The 27,732-nt window shown below is 51.2% G+C and overlaps 1 protein-coding gene across 1 annotated transcript; it reads left to right on the forward strand.

The window, feature by feature from the left end:
• Positions 1 to 570: 570 nt before the first annotated feature.
• On the forward strand, positions 571 to 27,273 carry ADAMTS15 (ADAM metallopeptidase with thrombospondin type 1 motif 15). The gene is made up of 8 exons (XM_044258216.1): positions 571 to 1,695; positions 12,721 to 12,853; positions 13,348 to 13,515; positions 13,752 to 14,035; positions 20,231 to 20,408; positions 21,426 to 21,607; positions 21,713 to 21,888; positions 23,749 to 27,273. The coding sequence occupies exons 1-8, from the start codon at positions 739 to 741 to the stop codon at positions 24,521 to 24,523; spliced, it is 2,853 nt and encodes a 950-aa protein (XP_044114151.1). The 5' UTR covers positions 571 to 738; the 3' UTR covers positions 24,524 to 27,273.
• Positions 27,274 to 27,732: the final 459 nt, after the last annotated feature.

Here is a 27,732-nt window from a genome sequence, read left to right on the forward strand (position 1 = left end):
GGGGGATGAGGCCGGCCTGGGAGGGGGCGGTGGTCTGTGGGGAGTCTTCATTCCCAACTCCTGACCTCGACTGCCTTGAGAGAAAGGCTTGGACCCAGGGAGCAGACAGATGTCGGTCGGGACAGAAGTAACTGATGTGTGGGGGCACTGGGGGCATAACGCGAGGACAAAATGCGAACCAAGACACTAAGGCTGGTTTCTCTAGCCAGCCCACGCCTCCTGCCTGGGCTCAAGGCCACTCCCTCCCCGCCAAGTGGCTCTCGGTTCTGGAGGCGGGACTGAGTTCTCCGGTGGCCCCTGGAGGCTCGGGGCTGCAAGCTTTGGGAAGCTGGGAGGGGAGAAAGGGAGGGGCGCTGACTGGGCAGTCCAAAGAGGAGGGGGCCTTTAATAGGCTCGCCCAGCGCCTGGTTTGCGGCGCCGCGAGAAGCTGCGGCTCGAAGAAGCGGCCCGGCACCTCCTCTAGTTCTCGGCTGCAAATCTCCGTCCTTGCACTTGACAGCGATTGTACTTAAGCTCCCAGAGCGCGCTTTGCTGTGGAAAGGCACAGGTAGGAGGCGCGGGCTGCTCGGTGCACGCTCACTCCTCTGGGAGGAGTTTCTTTCCCTTTGCTCTGCTTTCCGGGAGCTACTGACTGCCCCGGAGCGTTGGTGGTTCCCCTGTGCCGGCTGCAAGGAGACTCGCCGGCGGGGGAGCGGGGCCGAGCCCTTCGGAGATCGCGGCCGTGCGCTGCCCGGCGCCATGCTTCTGCTGGGTATCTTAACACTGGCTCTCGCCGGGGTACCCGCAGGCGGGTCAGAGCCAGACCAGGAGGTGGTAGTCCCCATCCGACTGGACCCGGACATCAACGGCCGCCACTACTACCGGAGGGGTCCCGAGGACTCAGGGGATCAGGGTCTTATTTTTCAGATCACAGCATTTCAGGAGGACTTTTACCTACACCTGACTCTGGATGCTCAGTTCCTGGCGCCCGCCTTCGCCACAGAGCATCTGGGCGTCCACCTCCCGGCACTCACTGGGAGCTCTCCAGACTTGCGACGTTGCTTCTACTCTGGGGACGTGAACGCCGAGCCAGATTCCTTCGCCGCTATGAGCCTGTGCGGGGGTCTACGCGGAGCTTTTGGGTACAGAGGCGCCGAGTATGTCATTAGTCCGCTCCCCAACGCCAGCGCTCAGGCTGCACAGCGCAACAGCCAGGGCGCACACCTCCTCCAGCGCCGGGGCGCCCCCGGTGGGCCTCCCGGAGATCCCACCTCTCGATGCGGGGTGGCCTCAGGCTGGAACCCTGCCATTCTGCGGGCGCTGGACCCTTACAAGCCGCGGGAGGCCGGCTTAGGAGAGAGTCGCAGTCGGCGGAGGTCCGGGCGCGCCAAGCGCTTCGTGTCTATCCCGCGTTACGTGGAGACTCTGGTGGTGGCGGACGAATCAATGGTCAAGTTCCACGGCGCGGACTTGGAGCATTATCTGCTAACGCTGCTGGCCACGGCGGCACGACTCTATCGCCATCCTAGCATCCTCAACCCCATCAACATCGTCGTGGTCAAGGTGCTGCTTCTCAGAGACCGCGACACAGGGCCCAAGGTCACGGGCAACGCTGCCATGACGCTGCGCAACTTCTGTGCCTGGCAGAAGAAGCTGAATAAAGTGAGTGACAAACACCCAGAGTACTGGGACACGGCCATCCTCTTCACCAGGCAGGTGAGTTGATCTGTCACCTTTTTGGACCCCAGTAGCCTCATTTTCTTAGGGTCACCGCCCTTAGCTCCCCAAATGCCGTTTGTGCCTAACAGGTGAGCCGGGTTAAAATTTTGTTGCTCTCTTCCGACTCCCACTTTGGATATTCCAGGGACAGGCCGCTCCTAGGTTCCGTGGAGCTTCGGCTCGCTTGCATCTGGAAGCACGTGGGCGGTCGGAGGAGCGCCAGCTACTTCAGAAGGTGTTGGCCTGGAGTGGCCAATCAGCGCCTCCTAGATCAGGCGTCGAGGGGCTGGAACCCAGGAAGTTGCCGCCCCGGAGCCGCAGTGTGTCTGCATGGCTGATAGGAGGCGCTCTGAGGATGGTGTTGGAGGGGTCGGAAAAGGTCCGCCCCTTTCAACCGGGGCGTCTAAATCCTTTCAGATGTCTCTTCCGAGGCTTCTCTGCTTTGCTTGTAAAACTGGAAGGTGATGCAAGCATCACAGTTCAGATCCTGGGTTCATTTCTTCTGGGCATGTTCAGTTATCCTGTGTTCTAGGCCTGGAAAACCTGGACTGGGATGGAGGGAATCATTTGGGATATTTTATGGTTGAAATGGAAAGGACAGACTCAAGTACGGGGAGCATTCCATCCTTCGTTGCTGCTTCTTCTGTACCCTCCTGTGCTGGGCCCGCCTTCTACTTGAGGGATCCCAGTCCATTCAGAGCTGGCAATCTATAAGAGCACCTGTTTGGAGTCAGAATTTCTAGTGGTGTTTCACTTGGAGCTGAGTTGGGGAAAATCTCTCAATTTTCCTATTTCCTTGCTGGCCCAGGGTGACCTCTTTGCCCTGATGTGTGCTGTGGAGCAGAACAGGCAAGGTGGTTCATGACAGCGACTCACTGAAACTCCCGATGACCACACCTGACGGTGGGGCTCCAGATTCCACCTCTGGCGGTGGTCAAGTGCTGTGCGCTCAGTAAAGAGCATCCGCAGACCCCAGGTGTGGGATTGGAAAGATACCGAGTAGGCGGCTAAGAAAGATGGTCAGATCACAGAAGCAGCTCTGCCTTCAGCTATGAGTTTATGAACGTTTATGGTTATAGATGTTGGAGCAATGGGATCTCGTGAACTTTTTGGAGTTGTGCAATATCTTTAATTCATGGATGGGACTGGGAGGAAGAGGGGTGTCCAAGTGACCTGCTTCCTCTGATTTTGGGGGCTTAGCTCGAATCTGTGCCATGCTCTTGTTTTGTTATTATTGCAAACATGTCATTCAGGGGATGGCCCAGAATCCTTGGTTGTCTGTGGGGCTTTGACTCTCCACTCTTTCCAACAGCCACTCAGAGCTGTGCTGGCACACACCGGGCTGGAGCTAACGTCTTCCACACTAACCCATTTGGCACTGCTTGTCCCCTCCTGGAATTGAACTTCCTCCTTTCCCAGCCTTCTCCTCCCACCACCTGGTTTCTCTAGGGAGGTCTTTGGCCTGAGTCTGCTTCCTTGCACTCATTCTTCCAGCTGAGGTCTGTGGAGCTGCCACTGCCCGGCCCGTACACACACTGCCTGAGTCATGGGGAAACTGCAGAGGAGGTGGCTTCCACCTCTGCACACACAACTCGGCAGTCAGATTGCTGGGGGAAAAAAAGCAATGGCCAAGAACAGGATATCTTAATGGGCAAAGCAGCTGTTGGCCCATCTGCTACCTGGGATGCCCCTGTGGAGGTCACTCATGGCTTCTAAAGTAACAGACCTCAGTCTCCGCTGCTTAGTGGCTAGGCTGACTTTTGGAACCAGCCACAGAAAGAGGACTCCTGCTGGGAACACGGGCCACACCATCAGAAGGATTCGCCTTTTGAAGAAGCAATCAAGCAGCGTGACAGCTTCTGTCAGTGGTGTGTGCTAGACCCAGGGGCTATGTTAACCATGCATAATGAGGACAAGATGCATGAGCACTTGGGTCAGAAGCAGTGATGGGCAAGATGTGACTTTTAGAAGCTGTCTTTTTCTTAGGCGGCTAGAGGGCGATCCAGAAAGTGGGGAGGCTGTGTTGGAAGGACCAACATCCAGGTATGTGCTTAAAGCTTTAGAATGAACATGTCTCTCTCTCTCTCCCCTCCTTGCCAGTGCAGACTTTAGGGCCTTCCACGTTCTCAGGGTCTTAGGAACTGCTCATTCCTCAGCTCCCCTGGGGAAGGTACAGTATGTGATGAAAACAGAGCATGAAGCTGCTCTTTGTAGACTGAGGCAGATGTGATCTTGGGGAACCTGGATGAGTCTCCTGCTGTCCTCCTTTTGTTGTACTTTATAAGGGTTAGCAGGAACACTTTAATTCTGGTATGAGCTTTCCTGATTATTATTATGTTGGTGTAATCCATGCTTTTTCAAACTAATATTGAAATATACATATATACACACATATACATACTTATTTCTATGAAGATAAATATATACAGTTGATCCTTGAACAACATGGGTTTGAACTGCATGGGTCCACTTGGGTGTGGGCTTTTTTTGATGCAGCGCGGTACTCTAAGTGTATTTTCTCTTTTGATTGTCTTCATAACATCTTATTTTCTCCAGCTTACTTTATTGTAAGAACACAGTACATAGTACATCCAGCATACGAAAACACGTGTTAATCGACTGTTATTGGTAAGACTTCCGGTCAACAGTAGGGTATTCGTTGTTTAAGTTTTGGGGAGTCAAAAGTTGTATGTGGATTTTCGACTGCATGGGGGGCCAGTGCCCCTAACCCTTATATTGTTCAAGGGTCAACTGTATATAGTTTGTTTGGCTAAGAAGTTTTTAGAAATGTGCTTATTTTGTTTATTCCCTTTTGCCTAGAATGGATGTCGAGCTGTTAGACGTCTTTAGTCACCTATTCCTTGGTCCCCCCACAAAACTCTGGAAAATGGCTAATGACTCTGACTGATAGTACTGTAGCCATGGTTTTCACAGGGAGTAGGCAGGAATGTGTCAGTCTTGGTCAGACTATATTTCTTCCCATGAAGAAGAGGTGAGCCCAGTTCCTGGAGAGTTTCAGGTGCCAGGTACTTGAAGGGGGGACCGTAGGGGATCAGGACTGGCCAGCACCGGGGATCCCCCTTCCATCCACCATCACTGGACTTGCTGTGTGTGTGAAAACAAGGCTTGGCCAGGCTATGGGGAGATGTTGCTTTCCTCTTGGCAGGGAGAGGGAGGGACGTGGGGTGTTGAAATCAAAACACTAGGAAGACATGACCCAGGGAGGAGCCTATGCTGTGTGCAAAGGAGAAAAAAAAATTGATCATACAACAAGTATTTTGACAATTTGAGGAGTTTACTTAAAGATTCAGAGTAAGTTCATGTTCCTGGAGAAGGAGCACACATCTGATTTTGCAAAGCAATCAGTCTCCAGACTCATAACAGCAGGGTGAGGTCAGCACGGGATTGGAACCAGGATTGGCAGAGAACTAGAGCCAGTCTTTCAGGGTGGACATTCATTTTTTTAAAATTAAAATTAAAATTTATTTGACAGAGAGAGAGAGATCACAAGCAGGCAGCGAGGCAGGCAGAGAGATAGGAAGAAACAGGCTCCCTGCTGAGCAGATGCAGGACTCCCAGCCTGATGCAGGACTCGATCCCAGGGCCCCGAGATGACCTGAGCTGAAGGCAGAGGATTAACCCACTGAGCCACCCAGGCACCCCTGGACATTCATTTCTATGAGAAGAAACGTTTCTACGGCTTCTTGTTGTGGTGGGCAGCAGGAATAGGGTATTTGGTGCTGGGATGTAGTAGGTCTGCATGTCCCTGTCTTCTCTCTCTTTACGTCTGATGCCTCTGCTCTTGGGTTAACTTTGTGGTAGACTAGGCTTCATGAATTTGTTCTACATTTAAAAAATAACTCATTGAGCATGTTATTTCCAGATACTGTCCTGGGCTGTGGAGGTACAGATATTAAGATGTGGCCTCTGGCTCTCAGGAATTTACTGAGTATCAGGGAGCCTGACAAGGAAATAGCTTAGTATACTAGGGCATGTTAAGTGCCATGAGGGAGACATGGGCCCTCTGTCCAAAGTCCAGTGGGGCGGCATTCTCCTTGCGGCTGGAGTCAGGGAAGCCCTCCGAGTTGGGGTGGGGGGGTGGGGCGAGGGACAGGTGGCAAGAAGGCACTGCAGGAGGTCCTCTCTTCCATCCCACCATCTGTTTTGCTATTTGTAACATTTTCTCCTTTGAACCAACTTTGTCTTGTGGGATTTACAGTTTGTGGTTTTTCTGCCCGCTTATTCCTTCCTTTGTGTTATTTATTCTGTTGTGCTTAGTACCACTGTGGGCCGTTCCATGGCCCCCTCCTGCCCTCCCCATTTCTTCGGTGCTCTCTTTCTCCTCTTTTGAGATTCTCCAGGGCCGTTCTTTGTCATCTCTCTCTTCTCTTCTGTTTCCTTCATCCAATGTCCTCACCTCTCTGTCTTTCGGTCTCAAGCTTGGCGCCTTCCTTCTTGTTCTGGCCTTGAGTTGTACTACGTTTTGTGGGACCGGTAGGCGGGGATGTACGTGTATTCTATACTGTGCAGAGTGGAACGGCAGCCTGGAACCTCATTTGACATAGAGGTCAGTTCTTCCTCTAATAAACGGCTTGCCACATGGCAGTGAAGTTTAGTGTTCAATGAAAGTGTTAATAAAATGATAATGTGTATTTTATACATATCTCCTAATAAAATAAAGAGAAGCATAATTGTGTCAGGATCTTTTTTGAAGTCAGGCCTTGGAAGATATTAGCAGAGAGCAGCATCTTTAGTTTCGGTATTTAAGAGTGTGTAAATCTTTATGACTGAATGGAAACTCAACACTACTTCTAGGCAGGAGGAGAAAGAGAGTGGAAGGAGTGGAATACTGTTGCTCCCTGACTTGGAAGGTCTTCTCCCTCCTTCTTTGACTTGCACCAAATAAGAAAGCCGATATTCATAGTGGAAGATGGGGGAGGAAGTTTGGAGGATGGAATGTGCACCTGAATCTCTCTGTATCTCTTCTTTAGTTTTTATTTACATTCCGATTAGTTCACATACAGTGTGATATTAGTTTCAGGTGAACAGTTTTTTTTTTTTTTAAGATTTTATTTGTTTGTCAGAGAGAGAGAGAGAGAGAGAGAGAGAGCACAAGCAGGGGGGAGCAGCAGGCAGAGGGAGAAGCAGGCTCCCCGCTGAGCAGGGAGCCCAATGTAGGTCTCGATCCCAGGACCCTGGGATCATGATCTGTGCTGAAGGCAGACGCTTAACTGACTGAGCCACCCAGGCTTTCCTCAAGTGTACAGTTTAGTGATTCAACACTTCCATACAACGCCTGGTACTCATCACCATAAGTGCACTCCGTAAATCCCCTCCCCTCTGGTCACCACTGGTTTGTTCGCTGCAGTAAGAGTCAAGAGTTTCTTGATTTGCCTTTCTCTCTTTTCCCCCATGATCATTTTGTTTTGTTTCCCAAATTCCACATATGAGTGAAATCACACGGTATTTGTCTCTCTCTGATGGACCTATCTCCCTTAGCATAACGTTCTCTAGCTCCATCCGCGTTGTTGCAACTAGCAAGGTACCATTCTTTGGATGCACTGTGTGCACACCACAGCTTCTTCATCCATTCTTCAGTCAGTGGACGTCTGGACTCCTTCCGTAATTTGGCTCTTGTAGATAATGCTGCTATAAACATTTGGGAGGAATGTGCACCAGAATGATATTCTTTCTTTTTCTTAAACACAAGGTTGAGTCAGGAAGGCAAGTGAGGTGTTTTCCCCTTCTTCGGTCCTGCTCTTGTCCTACCTTTGAACTTCTTGGTAGGTGTTTGTATCATTCTTCGTGCATACCTGTGGCCCCCCACAACTTGCCTCAATGCCTGTCCTTGGTTGTGTGGCACAGTGGAAAGAACACAGACTTGGAGTCAGGCACAGCTGAGTTTCAGTCCTGGCACTTGACTTTTCGCAATGGACATTGAATGAATCAGCCACTTGAACTTCACTTTCCTCATCCATAGAAGGACAATGACGATGACAATGGTACTGAGCTTAAAAAGGCAGTATCAAGGACAAGTTAGCAAATGTTCCAGAACAGCCACCCAGTTAATGGCGTCTACTGTCATTGTTACTTTCGTGGTCACTCAGCACGTGTTTGTTGTTTTGAATAATTACCTATAGGTCCCTTGCCAGAACTTACATTTGGGACAGTCCTGTTTTGAACTATTTTGTTGCATTGCACTTGTAAGTATACTTAATATTTGTCTGTTTTTGTGTGGAAACCATGGCTCCAGCATTTGCCATTACCCCTAACTTGTAAGCTCCTTTAAGCAAGACCTTTTTATATCTTTGTGGCCGCTCCAGTGGGCCCCTGCATACTGCCGCTGTCCAGTATGTATTCATGGGAGGAAGGCACCGATGTCAGCGAAAGACTGTGTGTGGCTATGCGTGCTTAGGTGGTTCTTAGGTGCTTACTGGGGATCATTATTCCAGCCTTTGCAACTGTCAGGCTGCAGGGTTGTGAGAGGGAGTCTCAGGTTCTTCTGGCATTTCTTCTCGGCTCTTTGCCATCAGTTTTTGCCCTGGAGAGAGGAGAGGTCCCAGCGAGGAGCCAGCAGACATGGTGCAGAGCAGGGGGTCATTGTGTCAGTGCAGGCGTGGGGCAAGGACTTCGGAGCTTCCTCAGTCAGGAAGGGGGCACAGGAGTTGTGCTAAGAGCACTGTTGGCACTTAATCCTTCCATTTCCCTCTTCATCAGCCTCTCCCAGGCCTCTCCCCACTTCGTGGCTAACATGCACTTTGGGGGCTGAGGGTATGGGGTGGGCAGCCTTGCTATCTTGAGATTCCCTGGTCTCTTCATTTGTGGGGTACATCTGTACAAGAAACAGTACTAATACAAGGGAAGCATTCAGCTCAGAGGCTGCGCTTTTGGATTTCAACCTTCACTCTGCCTCTCCCTTCCTGTCTAACCTTGGGCTCACTGACCCTGTGCTGGTAACTTACCTTCTCTGAGCCTTATCTGTCAAATGGGCCTAATAATGACATGTCCCCCATAAAGCCATTGTGAAGATGTAATGAGCTAGTAAGAAAAGCTCTTAGAACAGTGTCTGGTTCACAGGTGCAACCCAGTAAGCGCTCGCCACCAACATCGCGTTAGGTGTGCTCCCTCACTGGAACTGATGATTTCCGAGAGAAGCTTGGTCTTTCTGCAAGCTTCAGATTTCTCTGCTTCCTCGTTGAGGTAATTCTTGTCTTAGTTATCTTCAGTCTCCCGTTGTAATGCCATTTTGTACACCTTGAGGAATTTATATTCCAGCGAAACCGAACCTAGATGGACGTGACCAGGGAGCAGTCCGTTCTTCATCAGGCATGCTTAGCCACATTGCCCGGACACCTAGAATCGGTAGAATTTTTTTCTTCTAGTAAAATAAGGCCCTCCCACGTTTGGGGATCACAAACAGCCATGGATTTGGGGTTGGACAAGGAAATACAGTGATGCATGGAAGAGATTGAGATGGAAACAAATTAAAGGCACAATATTAATACCAGTGTGGGTGGTTTTCAGCAGTAATTACGATATCCTGACTAGCATGCTGTGGTTCAGACCCAAGACCACTACCGGCCTTGGTGTCAAAAGGCATGGGGTTCAGTTCCTGTGTTAAAAGCTTGGGTGAGAAATCTTAGTCCACCGAGCCTTAGTGTCCCCATCTGCAGAATGAGAGGACGGCTCTGAAGTTGTGTTATGTTGGATGTTACGGTGTGGCCATGAAGATGAACCCTGCTCTTCATGAAGAGGAAGTTGGTTACATGACAACATGTATTTTCTGCTACATTAAAAAAAAAGGTAGCATGCTTGATTTGTGTAGGTCCTCCACCCTGTATGGCTGGAAAATATGAGCATCTCAGTGCATGGCAGGGCAAAGGAGAGGAGCTGAGAGGGAGGGCCGTAGGGAGTTGTGGTGGGAGGTGGAGGGAGTGCGCCTGGGAAATGTGGGTTGAGCCACTGCAGGGTGCTTGCTTGTTTGCCTTCTCTCAAACTGTGGTTCCAATCCTAAATTATTCTGTGAAGAAGGACAGTTAGAAAACAATAATCTGGGAGGACTAGGATCTTGGCCAAGGTGATTCTTGGGTTATCTGGAAAAGCAGCTGCAGCTTCAAGGAGAAATGGCAAATTACCAGAAATAGTGAGGTAGATAGGGGTTGGGTGGGAAGTGCCTACCCCCTCCAGGCAAAAGGGACCAGAACAGTTTCTATTGCTGGAGACAAGTGCCTGAGCTGAAGAGGTTAAAGCAGTTTGAGTGCATCTGAGTTCATTCCAGAAGGGTGGAGATCTTCAGTGCCACAAATGAGGCACTGCTGAGCCTTGGGTACCCGCCTGTGGGCGTTCAAAGAACTAAGGTCCAGCGATTCTTCACTGGAGTCTCTGACTGGGGGAAGAGGGACAGGCAGAGCCTGTGACCCCAAACAGCTGCATTTTCCCACAGTGAAGACACTGGTTCCTGCAGGCTGGCTGCTCTCAACTACAGCCTGACCCTCAGGAAATGTGCCGGCTCCTTCCTTGTTCCTCTTGTTTGATCCAGGGAAACCGGGATTTCTTGATGGAAAGAACAGGTTGCTCCTGGCCAGAAAGGGCCTGCAGCGGCATGTCTTCACTCCAGAGAGAACCCACCCTCCCAGGGAGGAAAGAGGCTCTTGATTTTAAGGACCTGCCAGCGGCAGAGGCAGGCTGCTGGACAGTGGAGGTCCAGCGGCTTCTGAGAGCCCCGTCTGAGCTGTCAGTCTGGCGTCCTCATTTCTGCTGAGCAGCACAGGGGCTAGGACTCCGAATGTCCACATGGGTGACCTTCCCTTTTCTGGGAGTTAGTTTTGTGGGTTAGTAGACAAGATCAGGGTTCTTTCCATTCTGAAGTATATCATTCTTTGTGTTCCTTTTATAACCTAGAGAGGACCAGAGGGGGGTGAGCACCCTGGGATCGGGGCAGGAACAGAGGCTTAATTAAGGCACTGGTCCAGTGAGAACTGGCCCTTCTTCTGGAGGAGGAAACCCTGAGGAAAGAAGTGACCTACCCAAAGTCACACATCTGCTTTGTGGTGGGGCCAGGACCAGAATCTAGCCTTCTTGGTTCTTCCTCCTGTGGCCTTTCTCTTACACAAAGCCAGCAGTGAGTGTGCATGGTGGCCCTGGGGCAGTGTCCTGTTTGTCCTACAGGTTCTCCCTATGGGCTGTGACCACCAGACAAGAGTTTTCAGAGACTCCTGTCCAACCTCTTCTAGGTTTCAGAGCTCTAGGGGAAGGAGAACTTTCTGGAAGGTGAGCCTTTGGAGAAGGAAGACTATTTGGAAGAGGGGGAATTTGAGGTTCTCCCCGAGGGTTCCCCGAAGTGGCAGGCTTGCCATGTGTGAGCACAGAAGAGCAGATCAGTTTTGACCCGTGTACTCTGGAGTCTGATCGCCCTCTCCGATCTTTGGCCAGAGAAACTGTTAACTCATTATTAGGAGGTGTGACCATCACCTGACCGTGGGAAGCCAAGTTTGACTGCTCAGCTGGTAAACTTCTGAGCACTCTGGGTTAAATTTTGCTGATTTTCTGTACTATGACCACTTTCCTCCTATGCCCCCTGGCCCACCAACTCTGCTGCCCACCTTTCCCCCCCATGTCAGCATGTGCCTGCACACGCATGTGTGCAAAGCCGTAAAGAGAATGAAGATTGAGAACAGTTCTGGGGGGTGTTTCTGCGGACACCTTGGCTCCCATGGAGAACACACGCAGCTCTTTCTCTGCAGAGTTAACTTAGGGGTTGCTGAGCAATCAGTTTTGACGTGGTGGAAAGAGTGCTGATGGTATCCAATCACACAGACCCCAGCGCACGTTTCTGCTCTGCGACTTGGACCTCTCTGAGCTTTGGCTTCCTTGACTGCGGAAGGTGATAATAGCTGTCATTCTTCCAGTGGGATGTTGCGAGGATGAATATGGTCACGCGTGTGAAATGCACACACGATGTCAGCATTTAATAAATCATCACCATGATTAGTTATGAGCATGAGCCTCAGTTTTCACCTTTGACAAATAGGTATTATAATATATCTGTCTCCTAATGCTGTTGGGGATGAAGCGAGATGATGCATGGAATAGTTTCTTGTCAACTGTAAAGAAAGGCAAGGATGTAATGAAGAGAACCCTAGTATTACTGGTTCAACAGGGTATTTTCTGTTAAGTGGTAAGTATCTTATCCTATTTCCAACTCCTTGGCTCTTAAGGTATGTGGGTGCGTTGCTGGCCCATAATACTCGATAAATTCATTGAGATATCTGCTCCGCCGCCCCACTTTGCCCTTCCACATCCCCAGAAGCCCTTCCCATCGGGGTTGTTGCAGGAAGTCCTAGCTTCTGCTGCAAGTTAAGTTTTATTACAGAGAGAGGGACTGTCTTAGGCGGCGATCCATTGATTTTTTTCCCCGAGCTTCTGCAGCCAGTTGAGCTGTGTCTGGATAGCTGCTCGTATCCACCTCAGTCCGCCTCCTCCCAGCCCAAGGAAGCCAAATCTCTGGCTTGGGCGGGTCCTTGGCCCGTGACCCTTTGGCTGAGAATCTGAGCTTAATTCATGGTTGTCCAAAGGCAATCGCTCAGCGAGGACTGAAAAGCTCAGGGCTGACTCCGGATGAGGACCATGCTTGTCTTTCGCCCCCACCTGCCTCCGTTAGCCATAGCCAGGGCCTCGCCTGGCTTGGGAATCTGTCTCTGCATACAGCAATGGCCTTGTGGTTTAATTTGTACCTCCTAATTTCCTCCCACAGGATGCCCCTGAGTAGGATTTGGGTAGAATCTTCTTAAAGACCCACAGGGCTTTTCTCCTGAAGCCTCCTCCCTCAGCCTGGGGTTGATTCCATGAATAACCCTGAAATGCTTTGGGAGAAAGGGGCTGGCTAGGAAGGTGCTGGGCTTGGTTGGGCTGGGGGCGGGGATGAGCTGGAACCTCCCATACGATGCCTTTTCTTCCCATCAGGTCCCTTCTGTAGCTGTCACTAATTTCTGGCTGGCTTCTGCTTCTCCCCTCACCTGGCAGGACCTGTGTGGGGCCACCACCTGTGACACGTTGGGCATGGCTGATGTGGGCACTATGTGCGACCCCAAGAGAAGTTGTTCTGTGATCGAGGATGATGGGCTTCCATCAGCCTTCACCACTGCCCATGAGCTGGGTAAGTCTAGAGGGGGGTTCTTGTGTGGAGGGGGTAGAACTCCCCTCTGGGGACTTTCTGGGTTTGTCCTGGGTGCTTTGGGCAGGAGGTAGACATTTATCTTTGCTTCTTCATGTCCCGAAGCCTTAGGGATCCTTTCTTAGGGTCAGAGTCTGCCTTAGCAATGGCTTGGTTTTATTTTTTCCAGTTGCCCCAGCCCAGTTGGCCAGCCATATTGTCTGATTTAGCAGTCAGAGTATCTCATCAATCAGTCACTAAGGGGAGAATATTTTAAATACACTGCTGTCCCCACTGAGCCCACAGCCCAATGGACAGGACTGAGAACACAAGAACATCATCTTGACATTTGCAAAGCAGTCTCTCTCTAGGTTGAAATGACCAGCCTGAGAATTGCTGACTCGGGCTCTCTAGCTTCCCCGGCTGAGCCCCTCTCCTTGTAAAACTGCAGAGCCCACATCCTTCTACCCTCTGAGTCCTCTTGCCTCACCCCACAGGCCATGTGTTCAACATGCCCCATGACAATGTGAAAGTGTGCGAGGAGGTGTTTGGGAAACTCCGAGCCAACCACATGATGTCCCCAACACTCATCCAGATTGACCGTGCCAACCCCTGGTCTGCCTGCAGCGCTGCCATCATCACCGACTTCCTGGACAGTGGGCATGGTAAGCCAGGAGGACAGAGGAGGGATTTTGGTGCTGTTCCTGGAGAGAGTGCTCAGCACCTCTCTGGACCTGTCTTCTATGACCTTAGGCGTGCATGACCCCCAAAGGTTTGGGCTCTCAAAGGGGGTCCATTGCACTGGCCCTTGCTTCATTGTCTCCTTACCATTTAGACTCTGGGCTGGCCATGTCCCACCTTTCTCAAGTCATCTCTCATGAATGCCCTTGGCTCCCCACAGGCGACTGCCTCCTGGACCCACCCAGCAAGCCCATCTCCCTGCCTGAGGACCTGCCTGGTACCAGCTACACCCTGAGCCAGCAGTGTGAGCTGGCCTTTGGCGTGGGCTCAAAGCCCTGTCCCTACATGCAGTACTGCACCAAGCTGTGGTGCACCGGCAAGGCGAAGGGGCATATGGTGTGCCAGACCCGCCACTTCCCCTGGGCAGATGGCACCAGCTGTGGCGAGGGCAAGTTCTGCCTCAAGGGGACCTGTGTGGAGAGACATAACCTCAACAAGTACAAGGTGAGTGTGTGGGAGCTGCGTAGCAGCTCCTGGGGCTGCTGGGGGACAGGGGGCAGACTTGGAGGCATCTGAGGGGAACAGCTTTGCTGCGTGGCCGGAACTGTGCACATCGCAGCTCGGTGTCTCTGTCTTCCTGTCTGGGTTCCTCTTCCCGTCTTGATTCTGAGACTGGAAACAAGACATATGGTAGGTCAGAGAACTTGCTGAAGCCTTCCTTAGACATGGGGGAGAAGGCGCGCCCCGGGCGCCAGGAGGTCCAGCCCTGAGCTCTGGGCCTCATCCTACCTGGGGAGGAGCCCTGAACCCAAAGCCCCACACTTGATCTTCGACATTCCTCACTTGTTGGCTCCTTCCAGCCCCCACTCCTCCTTTTATCAGCTATTTCTGAGTGTGTTTTGTTTCCAGGGAGCTCTGGGCCAGAGGGGAGCCAGGCTCATCTCTGAAAGGAACCAGATCCCTGGGCAGGCTCCAGTAATTTCCTACATCCCGAACCCAGCTTCGCTTTTTGTCAAGATTGGTTTTTGAAGCTGAAACAAAATAGAGCAAAAGTTTTTCTTTCTTTCTTTCTTTTCTTTTTTTCTGGTCAAAAAGACTATCAGTTGAATAGGAACAAATCCCAAACCCCACATGCTCTCTGAATAGAATCAAAACTTCAGGTTAGGGGTTGGGGTCACAGAGGGATTGGGACTTTGTCAGCCAGGAATAAGATGTCCCTCCTCTCCCTTGATCCTGGTGATGGTCCCTTCCTGAGCCCTGCCTCTGCTGCAGACCACCTTGACTGGGGGTGTAGTATGCGGAGACCATAACATAAAAAAGCATTTGCCAGCACTTCATCAGCTGCCCTGAGCTGGGTTTGGTACACAATTATGTAAGATCTTTTTCTGTGTTTTGGAAACATATATTTAATTAAGCCATTAGCCCTTTATTGGGCACCAGCCTGCTGTGTTTAGAGAACTGTGCGAGGTACTGTGGTCGTCAGAAAAAGAAATAAAACCTGGTCGTGTCTCAGTGGGCTCACAGTCTAGTGGGGAAGCTAGAAATGTTCCTGTGATCCCAGACACAGAGAAGGTGTGTTCTGTTAAGACTGAAGTGTGAAACATGTCCTGGGAGAATAAGGGATGAAAGACTGATGATGACTAGAGAGGTCTGAACAAACTTTGGTGAGGAGATCAGGTTTGGAGAGAGCCTTGAGGGTCTCAACAGGCAGAGATGGACCAAAGTCAGAGAGGTGGGGCAAGCTGGAGGGCTAGTCGGGCTGGGGCTCTATGGGAAAGATCTTTGGGGACATGGTTTAGGGCTAGTCTGGGCTTGCCTTGACCACCAGGCTGTGGGTTTAAACTAGACGGTCCTGAGGACAGGCCAGCCGTGGCCAGCTCCTTCTCTTGGGAAGATGAGTCTAGTGGATAAAGACATTGCCCAAGAGGATATTGGCTATAGGAAACAGGAAATGTGATCTGAGAAGCCTGTGGAAAGATGATCCATCAGCAGCAAAATCCACTACATTCTCAATCTCTTTTCTGGACGGTCCCTTCTCCACCCTGGCCCTTCGTGGAGGATACTGCCCTAATCAGCAGAGGTCAAAGCACAAAGCTTATCTTCCTAATCACACAACTTCCTTGCGCCCACCTCCCCCCACCCCCCCCCCCCCCCCCGCCGGCAGAATCTCAGGTGCCATAATCACACTCTGACCACCAAGGCCCTGTTGTCTGGCCCTTTAGTCTGGACTGCAACGATTCTTCAGCTCCGCTTGCTCTTCTCATGCCTTCACCCACCTTCTTCTTGAGATTCCATGGACTATGGTTACAACCACTCCTTCAGGTATGCTTGCGGCTCCCATGTTCCTGCCTCTTTCTTGGCTATACTCACTTGGATGAGCTACCGTCCTGGTGAAATCCAGCTCCCACCTGTTCAGCTGGACCAGTGTGGGTGAGTGTGGCTGGAGAGAGACACGGAACCGTGCTCAGCAGTCTCAGTTTAAACTAATGCCCTGACAAGTAGGTGGGCCCGGAATGCCGCTCAGCAGGCATCTCGTATTTTATTGGCTTTACTGCACTCATTCTCCCCGTGTCCTGCACAATCATGTCACACCTTTGCCTCTCTCCTCCATTACCAACTCTTTCCTCCTCATTTCCACTCCGGCCAGCGACCTTTCTTCCTATCTCATTAAGAAAAAAGAAGCAATCAGTAATTCCATGAGAACGTCCACCAGCTCCCACCTCCACATCTGCCGTCGGCCCACTTCTGTGCCTGTAATCTCTACCTTTCCTCCTTTGTGATGGATGAGCTGTCCACGCTCTCACTGGAGGCCCGGCACTGTGCTTTGCACTTAGGATACTATCCCCTCTATTCAAGAAAAGCACTCCTTTAATTCTTCCGTCTCTCTCCTGCAGTGTCAGATTTCCCCTCTCTCGAGCCGAATCATTCCTATCAGGATACAGACTTGCTGTAATTCCTCCCACCTTAAACAAACTTCTCCTAATCCTACTTCCTCTCCATAAATCACAGTCTCTCTCTCTCTGACTCCCTTTACCACAAAGTTCCTGGAAAGAGTGGTATGAAATTGCTCTCTCCGGTTCCCGTCTTACCATTTTTCCTCTGGAGCCCATTCCAGTCTGGCTTTCAGTCCTACTCTTCCTCTAAAAATAACTCTCACGATAGTCGCCAAATGGCCTCTACACTGCTGAAGTCCGTGATTGATTATCGTTCCTCATATTGCCTGACCTGTTAGCGGCATTTGACACAGCTGATTACCCTCTCCTCTGGGAACACGGGCTCCACTGTGTCTTGGTTTCCCCTCCACCCCCTTACTGGCTGCCCTTCTGGTCCCCTTCACTGGGTCTTGCTCATACTCTCGTTTTTCCAATGTTGGGCATTCTAGCACTGTCCTTAGCCCTCCTCCCTATCACACTGACCTCTTTGGTGATCTAGGCCAAAGACTTTAAGTATCACTTACATTTATACGTTGAAGTCCCCCAGATTTGTATCTCCAGCCCAGACCTCTGTCCTGAACTACAGATGGGCACATCTCATTGAATATTCACACCTCCATCTGGATAACCGATAAGCATCCTAAACATGATGTGTGTAAGACTGAGCTCCCATCCGCCCACTGCTTGGGCCAACCCTCTTTTCTCTCACATCCATCCCTCTGATATTTCAGTAACTCCTGTTGATGCTATCTTCAAAACAGAGCCAGAATTGAGTCTTTTTTTTTTTTTTTTAATAAACATATATTTTTATCCCCAGGGGTACAGGTCTGTGAATCACCAGGTTTACACACTTCACAGCACTCACCAAAGCACATACCCTCCCCAATGTCCATAACTCCACCCACCTTCTCCCAACCCCCCTCCCCCCAGCAACCCTCAGTTTGTTTTGTGAGATTAAGAGTCACTTATGGTTTGTCTCCCTCCCAATCCCATCTTGTTTCATTTATTCTTCTCCTACCCACTTAAGCCCCCATGTTGCATCACCACTTCCTCATATCAGGGAGATCATATGGTAGTTGTCTTTCTCCGCTTGACTTATTTCGCTAAGCATGATACGCTCTAGTTCCATCCATGTTGTCGCAAATGGCAAGATTTCATTTCTTTTGATGGCTGCATAGTATTCCGTTGTGTATATATACCACATCTTCTTTATCCATTCATCTGTTGATGGACATCTAGGTTCTTTCCATAGTTTGGCTATTGTAGACATTGCTGCTATAAACATTCGGGTGCACGTGCCCCTTTGGATCACTACGTTTGTATCTTTAGGGTAAATACCCAGTAGTGCAATTGCTGGGTTATAGGGCAGTTCTATTTTCAGCATTTTGAGGAACCTCCATGCTGTTTTCCAGAGTGGTTGCATGAGCTTCCATTCCCACCAACAGTGTAGGAGGGTTCCCCTTTCTCCGCATTCTCGCCAGCATCGGTCATGAGTCTTTTTTTTTTTTTTTTAACCATCTTATCTGCAGTCACCCTGCTCCAAGCTACTTTGAATGATTGGTCTTGTACCCTAAGTGATCTCCTTGCTGCCGGTCTTACTTCTTACAGATTGTTCCCACCATAGCAGCCAGAAGGATCCTTTACAATGTAGCTCAGGTCATGCCCATGCTCAGAACTCTTCAGGGGCTCTCCTCTCTGCTCAGGATGGTGAGCCCTATCTCTGCCTTCATCTCCTGCTTCTCTTCCTCTTGTGAGGCTGGAGTACTCTAGGCTTGTCCCTCCTCAGGATCTTTGCACTGCTCCTTCTGTCTGGAATATTCTTGCCCTCATATCTGCTCAACTCCCTCTTGTACTTCCTTCAGATCTTTTCACTAGGGTCACCTCTGCAATGAAGCTCCATGACCCCTGTAATATAGAGCAGCTCACCTCCCCCTCTCCCACCTGCATTTAACCCCTCCTATAAGCACAGGCTTATCTTTAGTTTCTTCTGCTGGATTGCAGTCACTTGGAGAGCAGGGATTTTCTGTACACGGTGCCAGGCATTAGTGAGAATGCAACAAATATTTGGTGAATGAATGGCACGTGGCAGGGCAGAGTGTTTTCTGGGGGATGAAAAGCTGCTCTATCTGTAGGTACAGGTGATACCAGGGTAAAAACAAAAGTAACAGCCACCACCACCACACAGCATCATCTCAGAAGCCACAGAGACAATGTGAAGAACTGAAGGAAAACTGGAGATAGCAAGGTCTAAGCACAGACTCTCCTAGTCTCTGGAGGGTCATCTCAGACCTTTGAAAGAGCAGCTTCCCTGGTGTGATGGGGACCAAGCCCATGGTGCAAGGCACTGAGGAGGGAGGAGGCGCAAAGAGCAGATGTAGACACTCCTAGGGAATGAAAGGCTGGAATGAGGTGGGGCGCTGGCTGGAGGAGGAAGCAGGGCTATGGGCCAGTGTTTCTCTCACAGGAGGAGAGACATGTTGACACAGTGACACAAGAGCTATCCGACCAGGCAGATGGACTATGCTGCATGTGTGCATAAACTAATGTTTTTACGTGACATGCAGCCAGTTCCTGATCAGCTCCACGCGGGTTAGTCTCTTTGGAGGATGCATGACAACATTTTAATCCCAGGCTTGTACAACTGGGCTGCTTCCCCTGTTGCCCAACTGATGTGCGTTCAGGGGATGAAAACTCGCTTTGCTGGCATCCTAAGAAAAACATAATGAAGATACATTTTCGACCCCTTCCCCACCCTCTTAAAAAATGAAACAACACTGCATCATTCACCTCGAAGCCAAATAGAGTTTTAGGATTGCTTTGTAGTTTCCTATTTTCATCTCCTCCAAGCACAAACACTAGAACCTCTTCGAGTGAAACTTTCTCAAATTCAGCCCCCGATTAAGCTGAACATCTGCTTAAGTCTGGTTGGGAGAGAAGTCAGAATTATGGAACACTGACAAAGAAAAATATCCAGCTATCGAGGGCAACAAGGTTTCCTGGCAAGCCTGGGGGCTGCTGCTGCCTCAGATTAAGAGACTTGTGTCTCCAACAGTAGTAGGTACGGAGAAACTCTGAATTTTTGTTCCGTGGCAAGCACAGTGCTAGGAATTTTCATACATGTTGCATCATTTAAAGTTCTGTCTGATCTCACACCTGAGTATTATTGGCCCCATTTTTGCAGATAAAGCCCTTGAAATTTAAAGAGGTTTTACTACTTGCTCAAGACCACCCAGGGGCGCCTGGGTGGCTCAGTGGGTTAAGCTGCTGCCTTCGGCTCAGGTCGTGATCTCAGGGTCCTGGGATCGAGTCCCGCATCGGGCTCTCTGCTCAGCAGGGAGCCTGCTTCCTCCTCTCTCTCTCTGCCTGCCTCTCTGCCTACTTGTGATCTCTCTCTGTCAAAAAAAAAAAAAAAAAAAAAAAAACTAAAAAAAAAAAAAAAAAAAAAGACCACCCATATGGTGAGGACAGAGGCAATGATAGAACTTGGCCATCCGACTCCGGAGCCCAAAGGGGCCTCTCTTCTGAGCAGCCTCATTTATAACTGGGTGCAGTTGGCACAGGTTAATTACCATGTTGAAGTGTTGCCTGGGCACTGTGTGTGCTGACCGTTTGCTTGCTATTTTCCCATTTCCCCCATGTGATGCACGGTGGATTTCCTTCCGGTGTGATGGGACCATGAGGCTGTACCCGTGTAACCCTTCTGCAGGGTTAGGGTGTGGATGTGCAGCTCAACCCCTGCATGAGTAGGACGGACTCTTTCTTATAGGTGGACGGCTCCTGGGCCAAGTGGGAGCCCTATGGAACCTGCTCGCGCACCTGCGGCGGGGGCGTGCAGCTGGCCCAGAGGCAGTGCAGCAACCCTACCCCTGCCAATGGGGGCAAGTACTGCGAGGGAGTGAGAGTGAAATACCGATCCTGCAACCTGGAGCCCTGCCCCAGCTCAGGTGAGGAGGGGAGGGCCCCTCTCCCGCCCCCTTTCCCCCACTTCCTGGCTGCAGATTACTGCAATCAAGATTCTTTCCTCTAGGGCCAATTCTGGAAGTGCAGAAGAGCAGATTCCTCTTGGGATCACTTCTTTGCCCACTCCCCTTGGGCAGGGGTGTTTTATTCTTGATGCTTAGGCTGGGAAACCAAGTGCACCAAGGGAATGACGCACTAGATCTCCCCTTATTTAAGAACTCACAAGCCGACCTTCATGAGCAGGAATTCTTTATCCAGGGTCCATGAGCTTGGGAGGAAAGGAAATTACATCTTTATTTTTACTAGCCTTTTTTAATTTAAATTTTTTATTTCCTTCAATTAGAGTTTAATATTATTTTGCTGCTGTTTCTATCTAAAATTTATTATGTCTTCTAATTAGGCAACAAACTGTAATACTATTAGCAGTACCTGGGACTCTGTCACCAATGGAAATCATGGATATTTCTATATGACATTTCAGTTGGTGGGATTTCTCAGAATGTCATTTACTCGCGTCATGACTTGAAAATGACAGTGGTTATTAGAGTCGTTGTATCTTATGAAGTGGATTAACAAGCACAAATATCACAAATATGTTTCAATATATATTGATAGTTGTCTATCAGTATAATTGGTATTGTTTGGAACCTATGTAATTTATTTTATCCATTTAATAACATCCTGAAAATAGTTTCAAAAGACTCCTGAGGGGTTTGATAGCCCCAGACTCTCTGGGGTACCTGTTATCCCAGATGGAGAATTGGAGGTCAGATCACTGGGGAAGTTGGCAGAGCTCCTGGGGGAGGCATGTCATCTGCAACCTGCATCCTTTGGTCCTAGTCTACTTTAGTTCTTTGAGATGGGGTGGCGTGAGTGATGAGGGTAACTTGGCTGAGGGGAAGGGCTGTTAGAGCCACAGGCAGCTGAGCATCCTGGCGAGGGCAATCCCAGCACTGCCCCCCCCCCCTTTAGCTTCCTGCCTGTGCTTCCTCCCTCCTCAGCTTCCAGCAAGAGCTTCCGGGAGGAGCAGTGTGAGGCTTTCAATGGCTATAACCACAGCACCAACCGGCTTACCCTTGCCGTGGCATGGGTGCCCAAGTACTCCGGCGTTTCTCCCCGGGACAAGTGCAAGCTCATCTGCCGAGCCAATGGCACTGGCTACTTCTATGTGTTGGCGCCGAAGGTGAGTGGGTGTGGGGCAGGAGACCAAAGCAGAGAGAAAGTCTCTGGAGAGGCATCTGGCTAAGCTGCCCCTCTCTCCTTTTCTCCCCCACTGGGGCCACTGCAGGTGGTGGATGGTACACCGTGTACTCCTGACTCCACCTCGGTCTGTGTCCAAGGCAAGTGCATCAAGGCTGGCTGTGATGGGAACCTGGGCTCCAAGAAGAAATTCGACAAGTGTGGGGTGTGTGGGGGCGACAATAAGAGCTGTAAGAAGGTGACAGGCCTCTTCACCAAGCCCATGTGAGTTCTGGGTCCTGGAGCAGGGGGAGGAGGGCTGAGGGCAGCTGTCCCAGGTGATGAAAGCTTGGGTCAGACTGGGGTAAGCCAGCAATGCCCTTACTAGGCCACTCGGACTCTTCCTCTGAGAGTATGACGTTCATTCATTCATTCACTCATTCATTCCTTTATCCATTCATCCATCAAGCAGAGAGGAATGCTTGGTAAGTCCACCACTGAATAGGAGGATGCTAGTTAAGGAGATGGCAGAGGGTCATTATGGTCTGTCTAGAATTCTAGAGTGAGACTCACCTGTGTTCAAATCTCAGTTCCCCATTTTCTGGATGACCTTGAGCATGTGACACAATCTTTGGAATGCTGGATTTGCTCATTTATACAGTGGGTATGACATGAATATATTTCCTGTTGTGCTGTTGTGAAGATGAAGGTGTTAATCCAAGTAAAATGCTTAGCATTATACTTGGTACATAATGAATGCTCACTAAGTGTTCATGATGACGATCACAAAACAAAACAAGCCTAGAGACAAATGTGACAGCCTCCCCATCTCACAGAGGCTGAGGCCCTGTCCTCAGGGGTGAGACTGAGCTGAGAACGGCAATAAACAGCAGAGCAGGGGGCTAAGACCGAAGAATTCCCTCTTCCTGGGAGATGTGTGTAGGGTCAGCTGAAGAAATGTCTATAGGTCTCTCCAATTCCTACCTCCAGAGCTGGGATTCCTGGCTTTCTGAAGTCCAGCATATTCCCTTATATTTTCAAGGGGAATGTGCTCCTTGGAAAGTCCTGACCCATGGTCTGGAAGAATCTGGGGGAAGCAGAGAGTTGAGTAGGGATATGGTGGGCTCTGAAAAGTTGGGAGTCCAAGGTCTAGATGGCTGTCCAGGAGTCTCTGCTGCCCCCTCTGGACACAGTGCACTCTGCTGGGCCCCTAGCTGGGCAGCTTTTCTGGGAACTGGGGGCACTGCAAGTGGATGGCATTCACAGGGATCTGAAGGGGAGGCTAAGTGGAGAATTAAAGGTAAATATTCTCGGACTTGCTTCGCTGGCTAAATGGCAGGTGCCCCCTTTGTAGACTAGTAGGGCTGGTAGGAGCCTTAGAAAGCATCTAGTTTGACCTCCTCGTTGTATAGGTGAGGACACCGGAACCCAGAGAGATGAATATACTTGAGCCACCACGGAGTTGGTATCCAAGTCTTGATCTGGGGGCCCGACTCCAGGGCCAGTGTGTCTCAGTAGGGTGTCTGGCCCCAGCCTTGGACTCAGGGACTATAGACTTATCTTCTTCCCCTCCTCTCCTCCTTCTCACAGTTAATACATATTTAGTGCTTACTGGGTGGCAGGCCCTAGGCCCTAGGCTTTATGGGCTTTAATGAGGTATATGTGATTATGATCTTCATTTTCCAGGTGAGGCGCTGAGAAGCTTAGAGACTTATCCAAGGCCAACAGCTAGGCCAGTGGTAGGGATGGGTCAGGCTCCAAAACCTTGGCTTTACTTTGCCTTAGGATTTACCACAGTATAGAGGCCCCTGGGTGGACTGTCAGTTGAGCGTCAGACTCTTGGTTTCGGCTCAGGTCATGATCTCATAATCTCATGATTATGACAATCATAATTATGATTATGGCCTGAATAAAAAAGGTCGCACACAGCCAGGGTGTGTAACTCTAGATGATGTGGTGACCATCTCATACCGTCTTTCAGTTTGTGTGCCCCCCGACTTCCTGAGGGGCAGTTGAAGCCATCTGCCTAGTCTTTGTTCTCTGCCAACTTGGGTTTCTGAAAGGGGAATCAGCTGTGACTATTTTGGGAGAGAGGGCCTTACGTCCAGGCATCTGTCTAAGGCACAATCCCCTTTTCCACCACAGGCACGGCTACAATTTTGTGGTGGCCATCCCTGCGGGTGCCTCGAGCATTGACATCCGCCAGCGTGGCTACAAGGGGCTCGTTGGAGACGACAACTACCTGGCCCTGAAGAACAGCCAAGGCAAGTACCTGCTCAATGGGCACTTCGTGGTGTCGGCCGTGGAGCGGGACCTGGTGGTAAAGGGCAGCCTACTGCGCTACAGTGGCACGGGGACGGCGGTGGAGAGCCTGCAGGCCTCCCGGCCCATCCTGGAGCCCCTGACCGTGGAGGTCCTCTCCGTGGGCAAGATGACACCACCCCGGGTCCGCTATTCCTTCTACCTTCCCAAAGAGCCTTGGGAGGACAAGGCCTCCCACCCCAAGGACCCCCGGGGCTCCTCGGTGCACCACAACAGTGTCCTCAGCCTCTCCAATCAAGTGGAACAGCAGGACGACAGACCCCTGGCGCGTTGGGTGGCAGGCAGCTGGGGGCCTTGCTCTGTGAGCTGTGGCAGTGGCCTGCAGAAGAGGGCGGTCGACTGTCATGGGCCCCCAGGGCCACGCTCCACGTCTGCCTGTGATGCAGCCCATCGGCCAGTGGAGATGAGAGCCTGTGGGGAACCCTGCCCGACCTGGGAGCTCGGCGCCTGGTCACCCTGCTCCAAGAGCTGTGGCCGGGGATTTAAGAGGCGTCCGCTTAAGTGTTTGGGCCCTGGAGGGCGGCTGCTGGCCCGGGAACAGTGCAACCTGCGCCGGAAGCCCCAGGAGCTGGACTTCTGTGTCTTGAGGCCGTGCTGAATGGGACTGTCCTTTTCTCCTCCTCACTCTCCGCCCCATTGGTGCTGCCAGGGCTCTGGCCAGCTGGAGCCATGGGCAGAGGGCGGTGGCCGGGTGTCAAGGCCATAATGTCACTCACTCCCAGGGACAAGGACCATGGGCAGGGCTAAGAGGTCCCTTCCTCCTCCCTGGCCTGGGCGGGGGAAGCCAAGTGACGAACGCACAGTCTACCTCACGCCCGGCTCCTCCAGGGCCCAGTCTCTGGGAGAGGCTGAGAGGTGCGGGCACTGGGCAGAGGCTCTGGGGCCCAGTTTCCAAGGGACCTGGAGGATGGGCACCTCCCAGGCAGAACTTCAGGGACCTTGGCCCCCGTAAGGGAGGCCACAGGCTGCTGGAAGAGCCATGGCCCAGCAGCTTGGCACCCTCAGGTGGCCCCGGGGGCTCTAAGCCGTTTCTGAACAAGGCAGGTTTCTATGGTGCTGTCAGCCCGCCTTTCCTTTCTGACTGACCAGGACTGAATAATGAAAAGAAACAATGGCTGGTGTGGGCAGAAACTGGTAGGAGAGTGGGGTGAGGAATAACAAGTCTGGGAAGAGGTTTATGTGTAGGGGGAGTCCGGAGCTTTCTCATCTTCCTTCTACTCCTGACTCTCCATCAAGAGCTGCCTCTTCTTCCTGTGTTGTCCAGGACATTAGACTGGGTGGAGGGCTTCCAAGTACGTGCCCTCTGAGGCTTTGCAAATAGGTACAGGAAGTCAATAGGGAGTCTATTGCCTTCTTCAGGAGGGATTGGACCATTGAAAAAAGATGGAAGGGATGATGGATTCTGTGGTGAAACAGGGAGCTTGAGCAGTGGCCTAGAATGTTCCGTGTCACTGGGACTGGGCTTGAGGTTTGGGGCAATGTCACCTGGGATGGGGAGGAGTCCTCAGTTTCAATGACTCCTTCCTCCAGAGAGGTAGGTATAAATAGGGCTGCCTTGGGCTCTGTGTTGCCTCAGAGGACCTTCAGAGTGGCCACTAAGAGGGATGTGGGAGATGCCCAGGAGGGCTAGGTGCTGAACATCCACATGCCTGGAGGTGGGTCCTTTGTCTGGACAGCTGCATGTAGTCTGGCTTTGGGCACATCACATGGCATTGCAGTTGGATAACGGGGTTCACTGTTTGCTACCTCAGGCAAACCTCTTTGGGTACACACACCTGTCCCTTCCCTGGGGCAGTGGAGACCCTGGTGCTTCCAGTGGACCTGGCTGTTGTCCTCTGCAGACTGAGCTGCCCAGACACAAAGATAAGTGTGTGGTACATGGCTTCCTTCCCCCAGAGCCTGGCCATCCACTAGGGCTCCAAAAATGAAAGCAGGATCTCAGGTGCCTTGGGGACAGGCTTCAGGAGACACAACAATCAATGACCTAAAAAAAAAGAAAGAAAGTAAGAAAGAAAGAAAATCAATGACCTGATCCAGAGGCACTTGGCAGCCACCAACGGGACCTCCTATCTATCCTAGAGACGTGTTGGGGCTGTAGAAACCAGGGTGTTTCCTGGAGCTCCAAGTGGGAAGATGTTCTGGGGTGAGAGAGCATTTGGTCAAGCAGGGTATTTCTTGAGGGTGCAGCTGCTCCTGCACGAATGTGGGAGATTCTGCTTCTGAGTTAGGTAATATGTCCTGGACTTTAGTGAGGTGATACCGGAGCAAGTGTTTTCCCTGAGAAAGGGCCTCAGTCCTCTTATTTGGCTTCCCCTAGTAGGCAGACTCCACAAACCAGCCATTCAGGTAAACCTCTGGGATGGTGCTCCAATCCCAGCCCAGCCCTGGGCTGAGCCCTTGACCGGAACCCCCACAGCAGGGTAGAGGGTGTGTGGATCTCTGAGGCAGAGCTGCAGCCATTCCTGGAGAATGAAGCAAGGAGGAGTCTTCCTCCCCATATAGAGAAACCGTGGGGCTGAGACCATCAAAAGGACGCAGGGCACCAGGGCAGATGTAGACCCCAACTAGCCGACGATAGCACTGCTCTCCGTGCTTGGTGCACCCCTCCTCGGTGAGGAGAGGGTGGCGCGGGGGCTGTGCAGAACGGGCAGGGGAATGGGGAGGGGGGAAGGGTGCTGCCATCAGTGGGGGTGACTGATCCCCTAGCGGAGCAGCTTTAGAAATCATTTCGAGGAGAGACGACCTATCTTGTTCCTGACACAAGCTGGGCCTCAAATGCTCTTTTCTGTCATGATTTTTTTTTTTTTCCTTTTTAAAAGAAGTATGACCAAGACAACTTGGGAGGTTTGTCTTATCTTTGACCATTTTGCTAATCCGACCATGTTCTCCAAGGCGGAGCAGAGACAAGCCTCAAGGTACAGATTTCTGGTGATGGAATGAAAAGGTGGTATCTCATTTCTATAGAAGATGAAGAAGATTCTGGGGGTTCCAGAGACTTCGTCCACGGGGTGTGGACCAGTAAGGATCTGGGCTCAGGAGTCCCCTGCCTCCTCTGCCCTTTGTGTGCACTGATTGGAGGAGTCCAACCTTGTGAGCCTGGCCGTGTTGGAGTAGGGGGCTGGGGTGAGCTGAAGGGCTTGGTTGTTCCCAGCCTGGTAGTTGGCTCCCGAAGGCACTAGACACTGTCACTTACAGAGCCCCCCTTTTGTGTTTGGTTCTTTCGCATTCCACGTGCAGCAGACGGATGGAAGGACCTAGGTCCTGGCTGGGCTGTGTATACTGTGTATACATGGGAGCTGGCTGCTGCGGGGACAACAGCCTGCTCCTAATAAAGTTGTAAGTATTTAACATCCGTGTCCTGCTTCCGTGACTTCACCTCGTTTGCGCAGACATCCCCCAGATCTGCTGAACTGGCCCATGTGCCAGCCACGTGCCAGGGGCTACAGTACCACAGCAACAAGGACAGGCACTGTCTCTGTCCCATGCAGCTGGGGGAGGTAGGGCAAACAGTTGGGAAGCAAAGACCCGAAATAGTGGCAGATGTGGGAGGTGCAAGGATCTGTGTATGGATTGTGTGTGGGTGGAGTGACCAGGAAAGCCCAGCAGAGGATGGGGCATGGCCCTGTTGGGAGGGGTGGGAGTCTTTCTGCGAGGGACAGCGTGCTAGGGCTTGGTGACCAGAAGGAGCAGGTGTGTGTGCAGGAGGGTCTGAAAGAAGGCCCCTGGGTCGGGACTGTGGTGAAGGGGGCAAGGCACAAGAAGAGGCTGGAGGGTCCCTTCAGTAGGCGTCTCCCAGGCACCTGCCTT

The sequence above is a fragment of the Neovison vison genome, chromosome 7, assembly GCF_020171115.1.
Source record: "Neovison vison isolate M4711 chromosome 7, ASM_NN_V1, whole genome shotgun sequence".
NCBI classification, from domain to species: Eukaryota; Metazoa; Chordata; class Mammalia; order Carnivora; family Mustelidae; genus Neogale; species Neogale vison.

Coding starts and splice junctions, on each gene's coding strand:
- ADAMTS15 (XM_044258216.1), top strand. CDS start 739: ATGCTTCTGCTGGGTATCTTAACACTGGCTCTCGCCGGGGTACCCGCA. Junction 1,696..12,720: donor CCATCCTCTTCACCAGGCAG/GTGAGTTGATCT, acceptor CTCACCTGGCAG/GACCTGTGTGGGGCCACCAC. Junction 21,608..21,712: donor TCTATGTGTTGGCGCCGAAG/GTGAGTGGGTGT, acceptor GGGCCACTGCAG/GTGGTGGATGGTACACCGTG.